Source organism: Canis aureus, chromosome 37, assembly GCF_053574225.1.
Source record: "Canis aureus isolate CA01 chromosome 37, VMU_Caureus_v.1.0, whole genome shotgun sequence".
In the NCBI taxonomy this organism is placed as follows: domain Eukaryota; kingdom Metazoa; phylum Chordata; class Mammalia; order Carnivora; family Canidae; genus Canis; species Canis aureus.
Window position 1 is genome coordinate 16061047 of NC_135647.1, and position 24006 is coordinate 16085052.

At 37.6% G+C, this 24006-nt stretch overlaps 1 protein-coding gene across 4 annotated transcripts in view; it reads right to left on the bottom strand.

The window, feature by feature from the left end:
- The window catches only part of SYCP2L (synaptonemal complex protein 2 like), a 102972-nt gene that overhangs the window by 75651 nt on the left and 3315 nt on the right, over positions 1 to 24006 (bottom strand). For 3 of the 4 annotated variants that reach the window (XR_013373392.1, XM_077885767.1, XM_077885768.1), the window contains exons 2-10: positions 23708 to 23732; positions 16471 to 16556; positions 16279 to 16367; positions 14308 to 14342; positions 13286 to 13428; positions 11497 to 11549; positions 10842 to 10887; positions 9166 to 9258; positions 9004 to 9064 (exon numbers count right to left, since the gene is read on the bottom strand). Coding sequence is in view for 3 of the 4 variants with exons in the window: in XM_077885767.1 (XP_077741893.1) it covers positions 9004 to 9064; positions 9166 to 9258; positions 10842 to 10887; positions 11497 to 11549; positions 13286 to 13428; positions 14308 to 14342; positions 16279 to 16367; positions 16471 to 16556; positions 23708 to 23732 (631 nt within the window). In the remaining variant the exon portion in view is untranslated. Of the gene's footprint in view, positions 1 to 9003; positions 9065 to 9165; positions 9259 to 10841; positions 10888 to 11496; positions 11550 to 13285; positions 13429 to 14307; positions 14343 to 16278; positions 16368 to 16470; positions 16557 to 23707; positions 23733 to 24006 lie in introns of those variants that run through there. The other variant, XM_077885769.1, reaches the window with a different exon arrangement.

The window sequence follows — 24006 nt, forward strand, 5'->3', positions numbered from 1 at the left end:
ACAAAATGGTATTGGCACAAAAACAGACACAGAGATCAAGGGAACAGATGAGAGAACCCAGAAATGGACCCACAACTATATGGTTAATTACTCTTGGGTTATGATTAATATCCACTGGGAAAAAGACAGTCTCTTCAACAAACAAGATTGAGGAGACTGGACAGCCACATGCAAAAGAATGAAACTGGACCACTTGCTTACATCACACACAAAAATGAACTCAAAATGGTTTCAAGACCTAAATAGGATTCAGTGGAACAATCCACAAAAACAAGGACTGAATAGATATGATGACACTAAACTCATACCTTTCAATAGTAACTCTGAACGAGAACGGGCTTAAACACCCCATCAAAAGGCGTAGGGTTTCAGACTGGATAAAAAAGCAGAACCCATCTATTTGCTGTCTACAAGAGACTCATTTTAGACAGAAGGACATCTACAGCCTGAAAATAAAAGGTTGGAGAACCATTTACCATTCAAATGGTCCTCAAAAGAAAGCAGGGGTAGCCATCCTTATATCAGATAAACTAAAATTTACCCTGAAGACTGTAGTGAGGGATGAAGAGGGACACTGTATCATACTAAAAGGATCTATCCAACAAGAGGACTTAACAATCCTCAATATATATGCCCCGAATGTGGGAGCTGCCAAATATATCAATTAATAACCAAAGTGAAGAAATACTTAGATAATAATACACTTATACTTGGTGACTTCAATGTAGCTCTTTCTATACTCGATAGGTCTTCTAAGCACAACATCTCCAAAGAAACGAGAGCTTTAAATGATACACTGGACCAGATGGATTTCACAGATATCTACAGAACTTTACATCCAAACTCAACTGAATACACATTCTTCTCAAGTGCACATGGAACTTTCTCCAGAACAGACTACATACTGGGTCACAAATTGGGTCTGAACCGATACCAAAAAGATTGGCATCGTCCCCTGCATATTCTCAGACCATAATGCCTTGAAATTAGAACTAAATCACAACAAGAAGTTTGGAAGGACTTCAAACAGGTGGAGGTTAAGGACCATCCCGCTAAAAGATGAAAGGGTCAACCAGGAAATTAAGGAAGAATTAAAAAGATTCGTGGAAACTAATGAGAATGAAGATACAACCATTCAAAATCTTTGGGATGCAGCAAAAGCAGTCCTAAGGGGGAAATACATCGCAATACAAGCATCCATTCAAAAACTGGAAAGAACTCAAATACGAAAGCTAACCTTACACATAAAGGAGCTAGAGAAAAAACAGCTAATAGATCCTACACCCAGCAGAAGAAGAGAGTTAATAAAGATTCGAGCAGAACTCAATGAAATTGAGACCAGAAGAACTGTGGAACAGATCAACAGAACCAGGAGTTGGTTCTTTGAAAGAATTAATAAGATAGATAAACCATTAGCCAGCCTTATTAAAAAGAAGAGAGAGAAGACTCAAATTGATAAAATCGTGAATGAGAAAGGAGAGATCACTACCAACACCAAGGAAATACAAAAGATTTTAAAAACATATTATGAACAGCTATACGCCAATAAATTAGGCAATCTAGAAGAAATGGACGCATTCCTGGAAAGCCACAAACTACCAAAACTGGAACAGGAAGAAATAGAAAACCTGAACAGGCCAATAACCAGGGAGGAAATTGAAGCAGTCATCAAAAATCTCCCAAGACAAAAAGAGTCCAGGGCCAGATGGCTTCCCAGGGGAATTCTATCAAATGTTTAAAGAAGAAACCATACCTATTCTACTAAAGCTGTTTGGAAAGATAGAAAGAGATGGAGTACTTCCAAATTCGTTCTCTGAGGCCAGCATCACCTTAATTCCAAAACCAGACAAAGACCCTACTAAGAAGGAGAATTACAGACCAATATCCCTGATGAACATGGATGCAAAAATTCTCAACAAGATACTAGCCAATAGGATCCAACAGTACATTAAGAAAATTATTCACCATGACCAAGTAGGATTTATCCCCGGGACACAAGGCTGGTTCAACACTCGAAAACAATCAATGTGATTCATCATATCAGCAAGGGAAAAACCAAGAACCATATGATCCTCTCATTAGATGCAGAGAAAGCATTTGACAAAATACAGCATCCATTCCTGATCAAAACTCTTCAGAGTGTAGGGATAGAGGGAACATTCCTCAACATCTTAAAATCCATCTACAAAAAGCCCACAGCAAATATCATTCTCAATGGAGAAGCACTGGGAGCCTTTCCCCTAAGATCAGGAACAAGACAGGGATGTCCACTCTCACCACTGCTGTTCAACATAGTACTGGAAGTCCTAGCCTCAGCAATCAGACAACAAAAAGACATTAAAGGCATTCAAATTGGCAAAGAAGAAGTCAAACTCTCCCTCTTCGCCGATGACATGACACTCTACATAGAAAACCCAAAAGCCTCCACCCCAAGATTGCTAGAACTCATACAGCAATTTGGTAGCGTGGCAGGATACAAAATCAATGCCCAGAAATCAGTGGCATTTCTATACACTAACAATGAGACTGAAGAAAGAGAAATTAAGGAGTCAATCCCATTTACAATTGCACCCAAAAGCATAAGATACCTTGGAATAAACCTCACCAAAGAGGTAAAGGATCTATACCCTCAAAACTATAGAACACTTCTGAAAGAAATTGAGGAAGACACAAAGAGATGGAAAAATATTCCATGCTCATGGATTGGCAGAATTAATATTGTGTAAATGTCAATGTTACCCAGGGCAATATACACGTTTAATGCAATCCCTATCAAAATACCATGGACTTTCTTCAGAGAGTTAGAACAAATTATTTTAAGATTTGTGTGGAATCAGAAAAGACCCCGAATAGCCAGGGGAATTTTAAAAAAGAAAACCATATCTGGGGGCATCACAATGCCAGATTTCAGGTTGTACTACAAAGCTGTGGTCATCAAGACAGTGTGGTACTGGCACAAAAACAGACACATAGATCAGTGGAACAGAATAGAGAATCCAGAAGTGGACCCTGAACTTTATGGGCAACTAATATTCGATAAAGGAGGAAAGACTATCCATTGGAAGAAAGACAGTCTCTTCAATAAATGGTGCTGGGAAAATTGGACATCCACATGCAGAAGAATGAAACTAGACCACTCTCTTGCACCATACACAAAGATAAACTCAAACTGGATGAAAGATCTAAATGTGAGACAAGATTCCATAAAAATCCTAGAGGAGAACACAGGCAACACCCTTTTTGAACTCAGCCACAGTAACTTCTTGCAAGATACATCCACGAAGGCAAAAGAAACAAAAGCAAAAATGAACTATTGGGACTTCATCAAGATAAGAAGCTTTTGCACAGCAAAGGATACAGTCAACAAAACTAAAAGACAACCTACAGAATGGGAGAAGATATTTGTAAATGACGTATCAGATAAAGGGCTAGTTTCTAAGATCTATAAAGAACTTATTAAACTCAACACCAAAGAAACAAACAATCCAATCATGAAATGGGCAAAAGACACGAAGAGAAATCTCACAGAGGAGGACATGGACATGGCCAACATGCACATGAGAAAATGCTCCGCATCACTTGCCATCAGGGAAATACAAATCAAAACCACAATGAGATACCACCTCACACCAGTGAGAATGGGGAAAATTAACAAGGCAGGAAACCACAAATGTTGGAGAGGATGCGGAGAAAAGGGAACCCTCTTACACTGTTGGTGGGAATGTGAACTGGTGCAGCCACTCTGGAAAACTGTGTGGAGGTTCCTCAAAGAGTTAAAAATAGACCTGCCCTACGACCCAGCAATTGCACTGCTGGGTATCTTACCCCAAAGATGCAGATGCAATGAAACGCCAGGACACCTGCACCCCGATGTTTCTAGCAGCAATGTCCACAATAGCCAAACTGTGGAAGGAGCCTTGGTGTCCATCGAAAGATGAATGGATGAAGAAGATGTGGTTTATGTAGACAATGGAATATTCCTCAGCCATTAGAACGACAAATACCCACCATTTGCTTCCACGTGGATGGAACTGGAGGGTATTATGCTGAGTGAAGTAAGTCAATCAGAGAAGGACAAACATTATATGTTCTCATTCATTTGGGGAATATAAATAGTAGTGAAAGGGAATACAAGGGAAAGGAGAAGAAGTTTGTGGGAAATATCAGAAAGGGAGACAGAACATAAAGACTCCTAACTCTAGGAAATGAACTAGGAGTGGTGGAAGGGGAGGGGGGGGGTGGGGGTGAATGGGTGACGGGCACTGAGGGGGGCACTTGACGGGATGAGCACTGGGTGTTATTCTGTATGTCGGTAAATTGAACACCAATAAAAAATAAATTTATTTAAAAAAAAGACCTAAATAGGAGATCTGAAATCATAATAATCCTAGAAGAGAGCCCAGGCAGTAAGGTCTCTGACATCAGTCATATCCACATTTTTTTTTAGATAGGTCTCCTATCTAAAGGCAAGGAAGATAAAAGCAAAAATCAACTGTTGAAATTACAGCAGAATAAAAAGCTTTTGCAGAGAGAGGGAAACAATCAACTAAACTGAAAGACAACTTACTGAATGGGAGAAGATATTTGCAAATGACAAAGCTGATAAAGGGTTAGTGTCCAAAATATATAAAGAACTGATAAAAGCTCAACACTAAAAAAACAAATAATCCAATTAAAAATGGGCAGGAGACATTAATAGATATTTCTCCAAAGAAGACATACAGATGGCCAACAGACATTGAATATCTGCTCAACATCACTCATCAGGGAAATGCAAATCAAAATCACAATGAGCTATCACCTCACACTTGTCAGCATGGCTAAAATCAACACAAAACACAAGGGTTCATGAGGATATGGGGAAAAAAATGAACATTCTTGCACCGTTGGTAGGAACGTAAATGGTGCACCCATTGGGAAGACAGTGCAGAGATCCCTCAAAAAGTTAAAAATAGAATTATCATATGATCTAATAATGCCACTACAGCATATTTACCCCCAAATTACAAAAACATTAATTTAAAAAGACATATGCACCCTAGGTTTATTGTAGCTTTATTTACAATAGCCAAGTTACGGAAGTAGCTCAAATGTTCACTGAAACGTGAGTGGATAGAGATGATGTGGGGGGTGTGTGTGTATGTATATATATACATATATACACACACATAAATTTATTTATATACACATGTGTGTATATATGTGTATTATATATGTATATGTGTATATATATGTGTGTGTATAAATGTGTGTGTGTATACACACACACACACAAAATGGATTATTATTCAGCCATTAAAAAAGAATGAGATCTTGCCATTTGCAACATGGATGGATCTAAAAAGTATAATGCTAAGTAAAATAAACTGGAGGAAGACAAATACCCCATGATTCACCCATATGTGGAATTTAAGAAAACAAAAAAGAGGCAAACCAAAAACACAGACTCCTAACTATAGAGAACAAACTGGTGGTTACCAGAGGGAGGTGAGTGGGGGAAAGGACAAAGTAGGTGAAGGGGACTAAGCATACGCCTGTGATGAGCACTCAGTAATGTACAGAATTGCTACATCACCATACTGTACACTTGAAACAATAACACTATATGTTACCTGCACTGGGGTTAAAATGATTAAAATTAAGAATATGTGTCTCCCACCATACTTTCAAAGGGCAGTTTTGGGGGAGGCAATCCCCCCAAATACTGATCTTACTCAATATTTATTCAGTGCAGGTAAAATCTAGAACTTGGCAATAGGAGTAATTCTAAACGGGTATCTGAAAAAGTAAATAGTTGGGTTTGCACGGCTTAATGCAAACCTAAAGGGTCAGAAGAAAAAGCCTGAGGGCTGCACCCAGCCCTCCACAGGCTACTTAAATGTTGCCAACTCCTTCACAAGAAGGTCTATGCATACAAGACTCATGTCTTGCTTGTAGAGTTTGCTAGACAATCTTCCATTTTTCCAAAAATATCAGGTAACACCTACCTCATTTAGATACTGTAAATTATGAAGTCTCATAGATACATGATATAGTAAGGACGCATAGGGTAGTAAGTGGCAGATTGGTTACTGAAAACCTCTACATCAGCAAAGTTTGCACTTCAGGAGTTTAAGATCTGAAAAGCAATGTTAGGAGTATCGTAGTCAGAAAATCCATGGAGGTCCTTATAAAATACCACCTTGGAGAAAATAGCAAAGACATTTTACGTTTCTTAAGAGTAACAAGCAATGACTACATAAACACTCTCGTTCACATTTATAATTGCATTTTAATATTTCTAGTGAGATGTTTATCAATTTCCTTTCTTTACTACAGATTGGAGGCACTTCCAACTCACCGTATACTATCTTTATAATTCTGTGATTGCGTAACTGCTGGCTTCCACATCCTCCCTTCTGTGACACAGTAAGTTATATCTGGTCTTTGCCTCGTTTTCTGGCACAGAGCTCCTAAAAATTCTTATAATTTTAAGTAATGGTTCTAGGGGCAGCTTTTGTTCTGATTTTTGGTCTTTGACCCTGGTTCCTGACACAAGAGCTAGATTCCCTTGGAATCCAGGATGATGACAGTCTTTGTCTGCTAATAAGATGACTGAGGGGGTTGGTGGGGTGGGCAGCAGTAGGAGATAGCTTCAGGATGGGAGCTGCTCCCAGAAAGACTAAGGCATGATTAGAAGATTGACCTCCAGGGAAGGGACCTGGGCTAAAGATTGAGTTAATAATCCATCATACCTATATGATAAAACCTCCATAAAGATCCTTAAACTATGGGGTCCAGAGAGCTTCTGGGTTGGTAAACATATCCCTCTGCTGGGTTGTGCACCCCAATTCCACAGGGACATAAGCTCCTGGGCTTGGGACCCTTTTGGATCTTGCTTTATGTATCTCTTCATCTGGCTTTATTATAGCCTTTAGGATACACTAGTAGAACATAAATAAGCATCTCCCTGAGTTCCGTGGGCCAGTATAGTCAATTGTCTCACCTGAGGCAGCAGCTGTGGGAGCTCCCAATTGGTAGCTGGTTGGTCAGAAGTGCAGGTGGTAACTCAGAACTTGATATTAGCCTCTAAAGTGGGGGCAGTCTTGTGTGGCTAAGCTCTAACCTGCGGTTATGTGCTAACTTGAGCAGTGTCAGAATTGATCAATGTGAGGAGAAAACCTCTATATGTTTGGTGTCAGGAGGGTTGTAAGTAAACAAGTCTTGTTTCACAACTTACCAATTACATCATTAATGAGTTAAAATTTCCAACTCACATTTATGTTTGTTCTGAGGGTCATAATTTTACTTTTTGAAAAATTATCCTTTAGCAGAACATTGAAGTTAGCTTATGGACACAAGAAATCACAGCAAGGAAAACTCAGGGCTGCAAAATGATTACCTTCCTCTAAATAACCCCACTGGAGAAACTACAGTCCGAGTTTAAGGCTAAAAAGGATTTATTTGTTCTCCCAAGAGCTTATCGGAGGAAAATCATATTACAGATCATGTTTCACTTTTTACCCTGGCTTGCAGGAAGCTAACCATGACATGTGAATCTCCATGGTAGCCACTTTAAATTAGCCTTCCTGAAAGATACTTTTATTTTGTCTGTGGTTCCATTTTTCTATTTCTATCATTTTGGTATAAATATGCAAGCTGACCTAAATTCTTTGAAGGAAAAAAGTGAAGTGTTATATCCATATAATTACATAATATTTACCTTTAATTCTTTCATAAACCAAATTACTTAAAAGTGTTATATATACTGAGTTACTTTCAAAAAGTCCCTCCTCTTTTTTCTTTTTTTAAGCAACCCAGTTCAGGAATTCTGATCTAATAGGGTTATAGCTAAAATGTCAAACTAGACTAACAACTTACTTGTACCCACTCAAAAAAGGATAACTCATGATTTCATGCCCTTCAACATTTCTAACCAAGGCAAGAAGAAAGTTGAGTGACAGTTTTAAGAGGGGAGTCAGAGGGCTGATATTTAAATACAGATGGACATACCCATATGAACTCATCAATAATTACTATAAATTTCTGGGAGGAAAAGGGCAGGTACTATAACATTTTTTTAATTGTGGCATAAAACATTTACCATGTTTAATCATTTTATTTATTTATTTTTATTTATGATAGTCACAGAGGGAGGGAGAGAGAGAGAGAGAGAGAGAGAGAGAGAGAGGCAGAGACACAGGCAGAGGGAGAAGCAGGCTCCATGCACCGGGAGCCCGACGTGGGATTCGATCCCGGGTCTCCAGGATCGCACCCTGGGCCAAAGGCAGGCGCTAAACCGCTGCGCCACCCAGGGATCCCTAATCATTTTAAAATACACATTTCGGCAGCATTAAGTATATTCACATCATTGTATAACAGGTCTCCAGAACTTTATCTTGCAAAGCTGAAACTCTACCCATGAAACAGAAGCTCCCCATTTCCTCCTCCCTATAGCCCCTGATAACCACTACTCTTCCTGTCTCTATTATTTTGATTATTCTAGATACCCCATAAGTGGAATCATAAAATATTTGTCATTTTGTGCCTAGCATGATGTCCTGAAGGTTCAAACCATGTTGTAGCATGTGTCAAACTCCCCTTCCTTTTTAAAGCTGAATAGTGTTCCATCATACATATATACCACTTTTCTTTATTCACCCATAGATGAACATTGGGGTTGCTTCTACCTCTTGGTGATTGTGAATAATACTGCAATGAACATCAGTATGCCAATATCTCTTCAAGTCTACTTTCACTTCTGGATATGTATCTACAAATGAAATTGCTGTCTCATATGGTATTCTATTTTGAAGTGTTTAACTATAACTATTTTCACATGAAAAACCAGGCAAGTAATTGAATCCTAAAGTCACAAAACAAAAAGAGTCCTCAGCCTTGTACCTCTGCATCCTGGCCCTGAGCACAGTGTTCCTTCCACCCACTATACCATCTCCCTCTACCTCAAAGAACCAAGTCTAGAATCAGAACTAAACGTGGGATAGTTTAGAATCATCATCTTACCTCTTACACTGAAATTATTCACTGCTTCCTTCAAAAGTCTTACTGAATCCCACAGAGCACTCTTGGAAAAAAAAAAAAAAGTTACACTCATGAGCACATAACACACTTGCATATGAACAATCTCTAAGCACTTAGGTTTACATAGGAATCAAACACAGTTACCTTAGTATTGTTTATATAAAAAGTTATACTCTGACTTCCGAGGTTGAAATCAATCCAAAATTTCTCTAGTTTTTCATCTTCTGGTTTTTTCATCTGTAATATGAACACAATTCATTCTGAAGTTATGTATCATGTTAAAGGGTCAGATGGTAATTATCCCACTAAAAATGTCTGCTTTCCTTACAAAAACACTACCTTCATATTTTAGGATATCTTTATTGCCATACTCATTTCTGCAGAACAGGAGGAAGGACTCAACTTTATAGAACTAAGCTATTTCTGGAAGGAAAAACAAACAAACAAACACACAACCACTATCCTTAACACTTAAAAGATGTTTAAAAATGTCAGAGGACTCCATCTACACAAACTTTTTTGTTTTTCTCTAGAGAGAATCATGAGAAAATAGTCATATATTAATAGTCATAATAGTCATATCCTGCATATGAATAGAAACTTCTAGAGAAGGAGGTATTATGAAATATAAGTGATTATTTGCCATCTACTGTGCCATATCCACTATAGTAGAGCTAAGACTTGAAGATTTCAAATTACATGCATTTTAATTGATTGCTAAATAAATATGTGCTTATAATAAGAAAAAAAGCTTCAAACAATATTGTGTTTATAGAAACAGAAAATGTCTCCTTCTCTGGCCTTCAACTTCCGATAGGTACCTTTCCCAGAGACACATTAACTCCCAGATGTTTTCTAGACCTATCAGGAAGTTTATTGAAGAGCTTTTATTCCTTGACAATGGAAAGACACTAGACTTAACCTGTCCTCTTGCTTTTCTGAAAACAGCATTTCTTAGACATCTTTCTATCATATGTGCCTATTTTTTAACCTCTATAGAGCTGAATGAAGGTTTTAACCTATAATGTACATACTCGAAGCCAGTTTAAAGGCCCAGATTGGAGCTGATGGAAATTTAGTAGTCCACATAAGAAACCACCATCAACCAGATATTAGAACCTTCAGATAACCAGAAGGAAGATACAGGAATCAATCAGGCTATTAAAATCAGTCCCAGGGAGAAGATACGTGTAGTCAAGAGATGAAGGCTTATTAGTTCACAGAGGCCAGGAAAGGGGCTCTAAACCCAAAACAGAAATGGTTGATGAGGACATTTTGAACACAGGGTCCAGGAAACCTCAGCAGAGTCAAGGTTCAGAAATCTTTGTAGATTTTACCTCCCCCTCCCCCATGGAGATGCTGTAGTTGACCTTGTTCATTTAGAAACCAAAGAACATGATGAAAAGGGACAGCTCATGCTTAGACTATAAAGTACAAGGTAGAATGATCTAGAGAAAACAGAGTGCCCCCAATTTCTGTGGACAGAGTGGGGAGCATCGTTGGATGGAAAGAAGGGAACTGCCCATTAATAGGGTAAAATAAGGCCAGAATCCTTGACCTCACAAACACAGTATCAATCCTAAATTCCTGAATCTTGTAGTTAACAGTAGGGCCCTTAAACTTATTAGTCATGCATTCCAATTATGGTAAGAGAGAAGACAGGCAAAGAAAGGCTTCAGCGTTGAGGCCTCTAAAAGAAGTAAGCTTCCTTTTCTAAAAGTCCTTTCTGGGCAGGAAGGGCAGTTTGGCCTAGTGATTATGTACACTGAACTCTGGGTTTCATTATATACCACTCTCAGGACCCCCAGAGATAAACATACCTCATGCCCATCAGCAAAAGCAGCAATACATGGAAATGAAAAGACCCTGCAAAACATGTCACAATTAAAAAGTAAAATATAATTTGGGTGGATCCCAAGCACAACCTACAGATATTCCATAACAAGCATTTATATCTAGGGTATGCGATTAAATCTCTTTGCACAAAGTATAGAAGAGAGTCTCAAATCTGCAAATGGATGCTACTCCAAGTAGATTTCCAATCTCCACCTGGCCAGGTCTACAAGCCAGGTTTACTGGTATTATCTCTCTGCCTCCTTGCTTAGCAACATTCCAATGAAATGAATTTAGCTAATTCTCATCAACGACTTTGTCTGTAATCTACCTATCTCCAATGACCTCATATCTTCAGGAAGTCACTTTATAGAATCTCCCAGAGAACATGTTACAAATATTCCAGATCATAAGTAAATATGCTAAAAAAGAAAACTGATAGAGATCATTTTTAAACATATACAATGAATCACTAGGGAGAATGGATCTAATCTCCCAATGTTTCTATTCAATGGATAATCCAGTAGTGATTAATAAGTTATATATCTTCCATTCTCTCCTGAAATAAAGCAGATCCTAGATTTTTAGTATTAGATATTTTCAAAATAAGATTAGTCAATAAAATAACACCCAAATACTTACTTTCTTTCATCACCAAGTCTGTTGTTTAGGTGATTGAGAAACAGTCTACAATCCTTCAAAAAAAAATAATACAAACTTTAAAAAAAATAGGTTTTATTTAAGTACTATTTTTTTCCAGCATGTGTCATAAAGAGGTGGCTTCAGACCCAAATTCTGGAAGGAACCTCCAAGCTAGGAGACTTTCAGCTGAAGAATGCTTTAAGTCTCTAAAAGTTATACACACAGTTACATTTCAGCTGGGTTAAGAGGAAAAGAACTACATTTATAACTTGTGACATAGATTATAGGTTTTCTGACCCATTGGGCATCCAGCTTACTAATATCTGCCCAGCATGAGCCAACCATAAACCAATAAACTTACCAACTTTGGGTTTATTCTGGGTGCATTACCTTCTGCCAATTTTCCTTATGAGAAGTTCTCCCATTCCTTCCTGTTTTCTCTTTCCTCATACAGTTGCAGAGAATGAGGATTATTTTTAGGTTCTCCTGACCAGAAGCAAGTAGGGAGGTACATCTGTTGCCTCCAAAATACTAAAGGTTAATAAACTGACTCAGGCTTTTGTCCCTTTTCTTAGGGAGGACTGGCTACTTTAGTCCATGCTTACACTCTGCCTCTTTATGCAGCACTAAACAGACAGCAGTAATGTAAGCCTTAACTTAAAAGGAGTTCAATTAAGAAGTCGATGGCTCTGTGGGGGAAAGGATTTGAAAAATATTACCTATTTTCATGAAATGTCCCTGCCCATGAGGGAATGACCCAGAAGAATAAGGAAATTAACATCTGAGGGTCCACATCATCCCAGGCACTTTTGGTTTCGCTCATTCAGTTCTCACAGTTTTAAGGCGGGTTTTATTGCCATTTCACAGATAATGACACTAAAGTTTCCTAAGTCAACTAACCAAAATGCATATACATCATATAAGCCAGGGAGGTGGTACTCAAACCTGAAGCTTTCTATTGAGATCAACTGGAATACTGATTGAACAACTACTACCTATCTGGCAGTCGGCTCAAAGTTAAATGTATTACTTTTAATATATTTAAATTTTCAGATTTAATACAATTCTAATTGCCAAGCAGTTTTGACTGCAAAGGCTTGGTTCTACATGAGCATGGTTATTAAGAATTTTACCTCTTTCCAGGGCCTAGCCCTCATTTTAGGAACTTTTTGAAAGAAGAGGAAAAACAATTTAGCTTTTATGGGTGAAGGTGAGCATGCAGCAAAGGTGTAAGCTATTTTTGGCACCTTGAGGATACAATCACCGTGAGCCCAGACTGCACGCAAGACATTGGGAATTATTCTTCCAAAATACAGAAGCCAGGTGGCTCAAAACACATCTACTCATAATACTCCTCTGCAACTAGAAACCCCGTGTCATTTTCAGCCTCCCCTCCTCTCTGGAGCTGCTCTGTGCAAGGCTGAAACGCACATTCTTTACTCCTCCAGCTCTCCCTACATCTGAGGTTCATTGAAAATTGCTTCCCCCTCTCCATGATGTTTTCTCTGACTGGATACATCCTATTCACATCATTCTGTCTCCAGTCCAAATTGCCTATAAAGAAATTTTATCTGTTAGCCCCTATTTGGCCCACAGATATTCTGTTCATCCGGTCCTCAAATCCTTTCATAGAAATGGGAAATAGAAAGCTTAAGAATGGCAACTTCATTACTCGACCATTTTTTATTTTTAAGAAAAATTCCTCCCCTGAGCTTGATGTCGAGGAAAACACTGTGAGGATGTTTACTAAGAATTGATTAAATGGAATTTCGGTGACCAGGAATCTCACCGTCTCAAATTCTCGATCCTTAATTTCTTTGAAAGCTTCAGCAATGACATCATCTTCAAACCACTCATGGACAAGGCCACCCCTTGATTTTTTCAAGGTCAGTCTACACAATGCTTCAGAAAGAGCAACTTGCTGGTCATAATCTAGAGATTAAACACATGGTAGATCATTCTAGGCTGGGCATAAAGCAGAAGATAAAAATGAATCCTTGCTTTAAGAAATTCCATCTTAGAAGACTAGCATGGCATGTTATAGTTATAAGCAATAAGATGTATCTTAGAGATTGTTTAAATTCAATATTTAAGAAACATTAGGAGAAAATTTACATAAGCCAGCATATGTCAATTAAGATATACTTTTGCATTTTATATTTTAGATATATTAAAACATTCATCAAAAGCTCAAACAGGTTTAAAAATATTTCTACTACAAAAATAAAATCAAGACAAATTGAGGTATTTCACAACTGATAAAAACTACATACAACATATTTACATTTCAAATAATTTTAAGGGTAAAAGGCAAGTTGCAGCCAGATATGTACAACAGGAGGATATTTTTAGAATGCTTTTAAAATTTGCAAAACAATGTATGAAGTGATGAATCACTAAATTCTACTCCTGAAACGAATTTTACACTATGTTAACCAACTAGAATTTAAATAAAAATTTGGAAAGAAAAAACAATGTATGTTGTTTATGAATACATAGAATAAAAGTAGAAAAATATGCTTTTGAATGAAAACCAAATCCAAGTGTAACTCTTATTTTACATAGAAAAAAGACTTGAAGTAAATGTGGAAAAATGATAAAATTTGACTAGGCTGGTTGGTGAGGAAATGAATATTCATGAATTATTCTTTAAGGTTTTCACTATGTTAAAACTTTGCATAAAAAATTGAAAATGCTAATTCCTATCTTGAACTTGACCACAATTTATTACCTGTAGTTCCAAGACACTCACAAACCCCAAAGTATCCAATATGCAATACTCTAATAGTTAAAATTCTAAACATGTCTTACCACCCACAGTCAAGATTGTTCCTGCAAGGTCTTTCCTGAAACATTTAGATAAATTACATTTTACTAAAGTGAACACATATAAGACTTTACTATATTGGCATCAAAATTTAAAACCAAGATGTAAATATTTTTTAAGATTTTGTTTACTTATTAGGGAGCACACAAATGGAATGGAGGGGCAGAGAGAAAGGGAGAAGCAGCCCCCCTACTGAGAGCCTGACACAGAGTTGATCCCAGAGTCTTGGGATCCTGACCTGAGCTGAAGGCAGACACTTAGCTAACTGAGCTACTCAGGTGTCCTCGAAGATGTATATTTCTTAAATTATTTCAAATTCAGCATCAGAATTTCTTAAATGTCAAGAATACATCTTTATGGAAAAATTGTTTATAATTAATTATTTAAATGCACTTCTAAAAAGAAGCTAGAGTTATATATTTGGAGGTTCTATTTCTTCTTCTGTAAAGTGAATTCACTTGAAGTCTGAAAATTATCAAATGCTAAGATTCTGGAATTTTATTGTCACCTCACCAACTTGTATGAATATATTTTTCATATGATTTTTTTTAAAACAGTTGGCACCTGGAAGAAATGATGTAGTAGGTGCTTGGTCTTTCTAACAAGCTTTTGACCTGGTTTTAAAAGTTGATAAATTTATCATTTATTATAATGTAATACCCATAGTACGTCTAACAACAGACTCCCATATTATATTTTCATTTAATAATTTCAGTTAAAAGCTAATAAGTATGATTTCAACGTCTGAAATAACTCCCATTTTAAAGAATAAATTGTCCAAGTAATCTCGTAGTTCAGTTTCTCATAAACAGATCGACTTGTTACTATTAAAAAGAAGCCTTAAAATAGTACCACTGCTTTATGCTTGCAGACTTCACATCTGGCCTAGAGTTCAGACCATTCCAGACTTTCCAGACACACAAATAAGGCAGGGCCCTGGGATTAGTTTGAAAACTTAGGAGAAAACATCAGGCCAATTGTTCTCCAAATCTAACATTAAGAATAATAATTAATGCAGACAAATATTTTTAAGGAAAGATTCAGTAGAAAAACACATCCTGCAAACACCAATTAAACAGGCAAACATGAGAGCAGAGGGCTCCATGCTCACCAATCTCTACATTCAGACCTACAATAGGACAAACTTGGTTGCCTTCCTCTCATCAGTTATAGCTGCATGTCATATGAATGAGGACATGCCACATGAGGTCAATGATGCTGGTTAGTGGTTGGCACGGTAACAGATTTAGGTTCAAATTTTAAAATAAGATGCTGGTTTTGCTCTTTCCATGGCCACACATTATCATCTTGCCTCCAATTTTCAAGGTCCCAAGAACTACAGAATTGTAACTGGGTCATCAAAAAACAACAACAAAAAATCCACTGATTTTTTTCCCATTGTTGAAAAGCAACACGAACTCTACTGGCATAGCGAAAGGTTGGTAGTCTTTGAGCATTTGCTCTCTACCAGGTAACCTGCTCATCACTTTCAATGGGTTGCTTGATTCAACCTGTATAATAACTATCATTCAAGGATTAGGGCTGGCTCCATTGTACAGGTGAGCAAAGAGAGGTGGCAAAACCAGAATCTGAAGCCCAGCTGTCTGGCTCCAGAGTCTGTACCCTTAACATCCTCCCATGAATCACTAATTTAATTCATGTATTTAATTCACACTCATAGAAAAAAAAAAAAAAAAACTCAGAGCCCAAGAAAGCATTTCAGCTCTCAAAATTGATGAACATACTACTAAAAAAGAAGAATGTAACCAAGTCTAGCTTTTTCCCTTAGTCCTCCTTCACCGCTTAGCACAGTGCCTATATACAGTAGGTGCACAAAACATTCATTGACGAGAACCACGAAGGCAACAGGTCTACGGAGAACCAGGACAAAGGTAGTACAATCCAGAGGGGTTTTGCCCTTCCACTACCCCATAATCAAGTACAAGGTCACGTACATAAGACGATATGGGCCTTCCAACAAGGGGAGTCGTCTTCTCTCTTCCTGAGGCATGGCATGCAAAAGGGAGTTCAAAGTTTTCAAAGCCTGTTTGGAGTTGGAGAAAGTATTTACAGGAAGAAACGGGGAGGCTCAGTCCTCTCTAAGGTCTTCAGAGCAACTGTTGTCACTTTTGTTATTTGCAACTCACCTCCTGTTTGACCGAATGATTTACAGTCTTTTCTGTCACCAGAAATCCTAAGGCAAATATGAAGGAATCCAACATCTGAATTTTCCCTGAAAGCATAATTTTAAAAGAATCAAAGTGATGCTAAGGAAATAAGGAAATGACTCCCACAAAACAGGAAGAAGTCTGGAAAAGCCATGAAAGCAGTAAACATTTTAGAAATTAAAATAGTCCCAGACAATAAAACAAGGACAAAATACACTTGTATTGTACAGACCCTCTTTGAAGAAAAGAGCAGCATGCACAAAGTGGAACTGTGTGTGATGACTCTATCCCAAGTAAAGCTACTTTTTTTGGTCCAGACTGAGGGACGGAGATATACAAAGGGTCGCTCCTGCACAGTTTTCTGTTGTCTCTGACAGGTGCATATTTTTTAAAATAAAAATATTAAGACCTTATGATAACAGAGGTAGGGTTTTAATAAAGTATTGGCCTTTATTAAATAGCAGAATTCTAGAAACTTCAGTTATTATAGGTCAGTATATAGCTAACAAAAGCATTTGTGATTATCCTTTATGCTTATTAAACTATATTATTTCATTTATGTACATTATGTTAAGGTACAAAATGTTTTTGCAAACTTATGAGAAGTACAAAAATTTATGGTAAGGTCATAACATTACTTTGATAGGTTCAAATGAGCAATTTGATATATGGATTATTTATCATATGTCATATACTTACTCCCCATATAACTCATGAAATTGTAAGAACCCAAACCAGAAAATGGAAGGGAAAAACATTCCTCCTCCATCAAAAAAGCCACTGATCCTGCTGGATGATCTTTGGAATCCAGAAATTCGGCTAGGAGCTGTGCCAACAACTTGCCTGCCAGTTTAAAACTTGAGAAGATTTCAACACAGCCTAGATGGACAGCAGAGGATCCTAAAGACATTTATGGACCCTGTTAATCAGCAGCTATCAAACATCAATCTTTTCATGGAAATAGCCAAGAGAAACTAACAAATATAGCCCTACACAAGGGACAGAGGAACACGGCCATCAGGTAGCAGAAAGGGGACTTTTTAGAAAGTGTTTACTTCAGGAAACAAAGAGTTAAGAAGCATGTGACTTATCACCAAAACTCAAAAGAATATGACTTCTGTGAAAGAATCCCCACCCTTAAGGCTCCAGCATAATAAAAAATCTGGCCTAAGACACGGCACAAAACCATTTCAAAAGTACTGGGACATGCACTGCAGAGATTTATTTACTAATTTCAGAATATGTGGTGGAGAGACTGGAATCTTTAGGAGACTTCTCCAAGAACAAAAATGCTAATGGGTACCATTTCTCTTCCCCTCCCTCAGCCTACATAGCTGGAGCCAGCAGTGATTCTCTCCTCCAATCTTGGCACCACGTGTCCCACCCCCAATGCACCCTTACAGACCTGCCCCAGCCAACCCACCTCCCTCCACAGCCATCCCTACACAGTGGCTACTACTCTATCACACCATGCAAGCTGCACCACTCCAAAGCAACTACTACCCTGGAGAGAGGAGGGGATAATCCCACCATACCTGTTTGCCCACAGTTCTAGTAACCAAGCCTTTTAACTGGTCACACAGGGAGAAAATCCTGCCATTAGATGAACTTGCAACAGAGGCTGACTGCTGATATCTCGTCTGACTGCCAACCCCACACATCAGTGAAAGCCTCTGAGCCACACAGCTATAAAGGCTGGTCATCTGATACACTCACACAGAGAGGATAATTGCAGACAACTAGCCTGACTGCTGACCCTGCCCACCTACAAGCCCATCAATGCTGCATGGACCAAATCCTGCCCAGTGTACCTACAGTAGGCAAAGTGGGTCACTGCAGCTGACTGGGCTGAAAACAAACATAGCTAGACACAACAATAAGGTATATGAAGCCCACATAGAAGATACCCCTAGCTTGTGAGGTTCTGATGACCGGCGGACATGGCACTACAAGGAACCACTGAACTTCTTCTACACAAGGCAACCCTTTTCAAAACTAGGAGATATAGCTATCCTCCCTAACACATAGAAAAAGACAAAATGAGGAAATGTCCCAAATGAAAGAACAGGACAAAAATCACAGCACAAGAGCTAAAGAAGTGGAGATAAGCAATATGAGAGAGAATTCAAAGTAATGGTCCTAGAAATACTCACTGGACTTGAGAAGAGTGGATGAGAATGGGAACATCAACAAAGATAGAAAATATTAAAAAAAATATTCAGTTAAAAAAAAAAAAACTAGAGGGAATCAATAGCTTATTAGAGGAGACAAAAGAAGAGCTCACTGATCTGGAAGACAGAGTAATGGAAAAGAACCAAGCTGAACAGCAACAAATGAAAAACGAGAATAGGTTAAGGGAACTCAGCAACATCAAGCATAGTAACACTGACATTGTAGGGATCCCAGAAGGAGATAAGAAAGGAGCAGAAAACTTCCCTAAACTGGAGAAGGAGACACCTAAATCCGGGAAGCACAGAGAAATCCTAACAAAATGAATGCAAGAAGGTCCACACCAATACACATAAATACTAAAAATGGCAAAAAAGGAGTAAGAGGATTTTAAAAGCAGCAAAGGAATACCATTACATATAAGGGAAACCCCACAAGGCTATAGGCCTATTTTCAGCAACTATTAACTTAAAATAGACCACTGCATGCAGACGTTAAACACAAACCTAATGGAAATCACAAATCAAAAACTAGTAATAGATACACTTGGATTCCATTCTATGTTTGACGTATCACTAAAGAAGGACAATTATGAGAGAAGAGCACAAGAAAGGAACACAGAAAAAACATACAAAACCACCATAACAAGTAACAAAATGTCAATAAATACATATCTATCAATAATTACTTTGTAAGTGGACTAGAAACGCCAATGAAAAGACATAGGATGATGGAATGGATAAAAAGAAAACAATACCTACTTATACACTACTGACAAGAGACTCATTTCAGACCTAAAGACACCAGCAGATTGAAAGTGTGGGGATGTAGAAACATTTCTCATGCAAATGGGTGTAAAAAGCTGGGGTAACAATACTTATACAGGAAAAAATAGACTTTCAAACAGACTACAATAAGAGACCAAGATGGACACTACATAATCATAAAAGGAACTGTCCAGCAAGAAAATGTAACAGCTGTAAATATTTATCCAACCAACACAGGAGCACCCAAATACATAAATCAGTTAACAAACATAGGGGAAGTAATGGATAGTAATATAATAGCAAGGGACTTAACATTCCACTTACATCAATGGATAGATCATCAAAACAGAAAATCAATAAGGAAATAGTGGCTTTGGATGACACACTGGACCAAACAGACTTAACAAATACATGCAGAACATTCCATCCTAAAACAGTGGAATACACTCTCAAATGCACACAGAACATTCTCCAGAATAAATCACCTATAAGGTCACAAAAGCAAACCACTCTCAACAAATTCAAAGAGACTGCAGTCCTACCATGCACTTTTTCTAATCACAAGGTCAGAAAACAAGAAATTGGCCACAAGAAAAAAAATCTGAAAAAGAGCACAAGTACATGGAAATTAAGTAACATGCTACTGAACAATGAATGGATCAACCAATAAACCCAGGAAGAAATAAAGACAAATGAAAATTAAAACATAATGGTCCAAAATCTTTGGGATGCAGCAAAACTGTTCTAAGAAGAAAGTTTATAGCAATATAGGCCTATACCAAGAAGAAAAATCTCAAATAAACATAAGTTTATACCTAAAGGAGCTAAAAAGAAATCCCAAACAAACTGAAAACCAGCAGAAGGAAAGAAATAATAAAGATTAGAGGAGAAATAAAAAAGAAACTTAAAAATAGAGCAGATCAAAGAACTATGATTCTTTGAAAAGATCAACAAAATTGATAAACCTCTAGCTGGACTCACAAACAATAACAAAAACTCACGTGCACCCAAATAAAATCACAAGTGAAAGAGAAATAACTCACACCACAGAAATACAAACAATTGTAAGAGATTATAAAAAAATATATGCCAACAAACTGAACAACCTAGAAGAAATGGATAGATTCCTGGAAACAATCTTTCAAAACTGAATCAGGAAAAAATAGAAAATTTGAACAGACTGCTTACTAGCCATGAAATTGAATCAGTGATAAAAAAAAATTGCCAAACAAAAGTCCAGGACCAGATGGCTTCATGGGAGAATCTACCAAACATTTAAAGAAGAGCTAATACTGGGGTGCCTGAGTGGCTCAGTTGGTTAAACAGCTGACTCTTGATTTCAGCTCATGTCATGATCTTAAGGTTGTGAGGTCGAGCCTGGTGATGTGCTCTGCACTGGGCATGGAGCCTGCTTAAGATTCTCTCTCTCCCTCTGTCTCTCCTCCCCACCCCCTGCCAATGACTCACACTTAAAAGGGGAAGAAAAAAAAGAGTTTATACCCATCCTTCCCAAACTTTTCCAAAAAATAGAAGAGGAAGGAAAACTTCCAACTTCATTCTATGAGGGCAACATTTCCCTGATACCAAAACCAGATAAAGATACCAAATACACCCACAAGCGTGAACAAGCCAATTTTCTCTCATGAACGCAGACACAAAAATCTTCAAAGAAATATTAGCAAAGAGAAACTGATGATACATTAAAAAAAAATCACTCATCCTGATCAAGTGAGATTTATTCCTGAGATACAAGCATGATTCAATTCACAAATCAAAGGGTTAGAGCACATCAGCAAAAAACATTTTAACAGATGTAGAAAAAGCATTTGACGAAGTACAACATCTATTTATGATAAAAACCCTCAAGTAAGTAGATTTGGAGGGAACACTAATATAATAAAGGCTTTTTATGAAAAACCCACAGCTGATGTCATACTCAATGGGGGAAACCCATTGAGAGCTTTCCCCCTAAGGTCAGGAACAAGACAAGGATGCCCACTCTCACCTTTTATTTAACATGGTACTGGAAGTCTTGGCCACAGCAATTAGACAACATAAAGAAATAATAAGCTTCGAAATTGGTAAGGATGAAAACACACTCTTTGCAGATGACAATACTCTATATAGAAAACCTAAAGACCTCACCAAACACTAGAATAAATGAATTCAGTAAAGTCACAGAAAACAAAATCAATGTGCAGAAATCCACTGCATTTCTATACGCTAATAATGAAGCAACAAAAAAGAAAAGATCCCGGGGCTCCAGGATCGCGCCCTGGGCCAAAGGCAGGCGCTAAACCACTGAGCCACCCAGGGATCCCAGTCTAATATTTTCAACACATGGTGCTTGGAAAACTAGACAGCTGCATGCAAAAGAATGAAATTGGATGACTTTCTTTCATCATACACAAAAATAAACTCAAAATGGATTCAAGACCAAAATGAGAGACCTGAAACTATACAAACCCTAGAAGGTTGCACAGGTAGTAAGGTCTCTGACATCAGCCATAACATTTTTCTAGATCTATCTCCTGGGGCAAGAAAAACAAAAGCAAAAATAAACTATTGGGACTTCATCAAAATAAAAAGCTTCTGCACAGTGAAGGAAACTAATCCTTTACTGGATATATCATTTGCAAACGTCAGTGTCCAAAATATGTAAAGAACTTATACAACATCAAAGAAATAATCCAACTGAAAAATGGGCAGAAGACATAAACAGAATATTTCTAATATTCTGTTTATAGGACATACAGATGCCAACCGACACACAAAAAGGAGCTCAACATCACTCATCATCAGGGAAATGCAAATCAAAACCACAATGAGACATCCCCTCATGCCTGTCAGAATGACTAAACCCAGAAACACAAGAAACAACAAGTGTTAGTGAGGATGTGGAGGAAAAGGAACCCTTGAGGACTGTTGGTGGGAATGCTAATTGGTGCAGCCACTGTGGAAGACAGAATGGAGGTTCCTCAAAAAATTTAAAAAAACCATATGATCTAGTAATTTCACTACTAGGTATTTACCCAATGGAAATGAAAACACTAATTTGAAAAGATGTACACACCCCGATGTTTATAGCAGCATTATTTACAATAGCCAAGACATGGAAGCAACTCCAGTGTCCATCAGTAGATGAGTAGATCAAGAAGAGATGGTATATACTAATCGAATGTTACTCAAACATAAAAAAAGAATGAGATCTTGCCATTTACAACAACATGGATGGACCTCAAGAGTATTATGCTAAGTGAAATTAATCAAAGACAATACCATTTGATTTTACTTTAAAAAAAAAGATTTTATTTATTCATGAGAGACACACACACACACACACACAGAGCCATTTGATTTTACTTCTATGTGAAATCCAGAAAACCAAACAAATGAAGAAAACTAACAGATTCTTAAAGAACAAAGGTGGTTGCCAGAGGCGAGGTGGGTGGAGGGATGGGCAAAATAGAGGATTAAGAATTACAAATTTCCTGTCACAAGTCACAGGTGTAGGAGTGCTGACAACACCAACTCCCTCTTTGGCCTTGTGTCTTTTTCGTATCCTCACAATGACCTCCCTTGCGGTAAGTGTTCCATGCCCCAGGGAGGATAATGTGTGGCCTGACTGGAATGCATGATGTGTTGTTCTGATCTTCCTAAAGTGGGGCACAGCAGATCCAACTGCAGAAAATACATATCCTCTGGCACACAGATGGCACCACTTTAGATAACTACCCTGTGACCTGACCACCATGTCTCTCACTCTATAAAAGCTGGGGATTAAGGTGCAGACTTGGCAGTGAATAGCTGCATAGCTCAGGGATCATATATTTGCTTAATCCCCCTTTCCCTCCCTCATCAGTAAATTACCCTGAATACAACTGAGTAAACAGTATGGAGTGCCTGCTTCGTTTTTTGGTCCTTGAGTGCCTTCTCAGACTGGAGGATATAATCAATAATATTGCAATAATGTTGTATGATGATAGAGGGACTACATCTATCAAGAGATCACTAAGTGATATGCATAATTGTCAAATTACTATGCTGCATACCTGAAACTGTATGTCAACTGTACTTGCATTAAAAATATTTAAAATGAAATGCACTTCAGGCAAACTGAGACATACCCCACAACAAAAACTCTGCATTGCCATAGGAGATAGTCAATAAATCCAAATACTGAAATCTGTTTTACTTTTATATGTCATTTACACAAATATTTATACCAGAATATTCTAATGAAGAGTAAGTAATCAATTAGTGGTAAATAATATACTTACCTTTACTACTACTCCTGGAAATAATCTAGTAAAAAGAAAAAAGTAAAGCTTGTATTATTTTTTTTTAATTATCACCAATAGGATTAATTGATTAATACTGATATTTCTCTAACAGGCAGGAGTTGACTTTAGTTGAAAAAAATTGAGAAATCCTATTTGACCTTCAATCACTATTATGATCAGCTTATCACCCTTAGAAAGGTGAATAACATGTATATGAAAATAACCTCATTTTTCTACAGCATTGCTTATATATGGTTTCCATTTCATTGTTTAACAAAAAATGAGTCTTAGTAAAA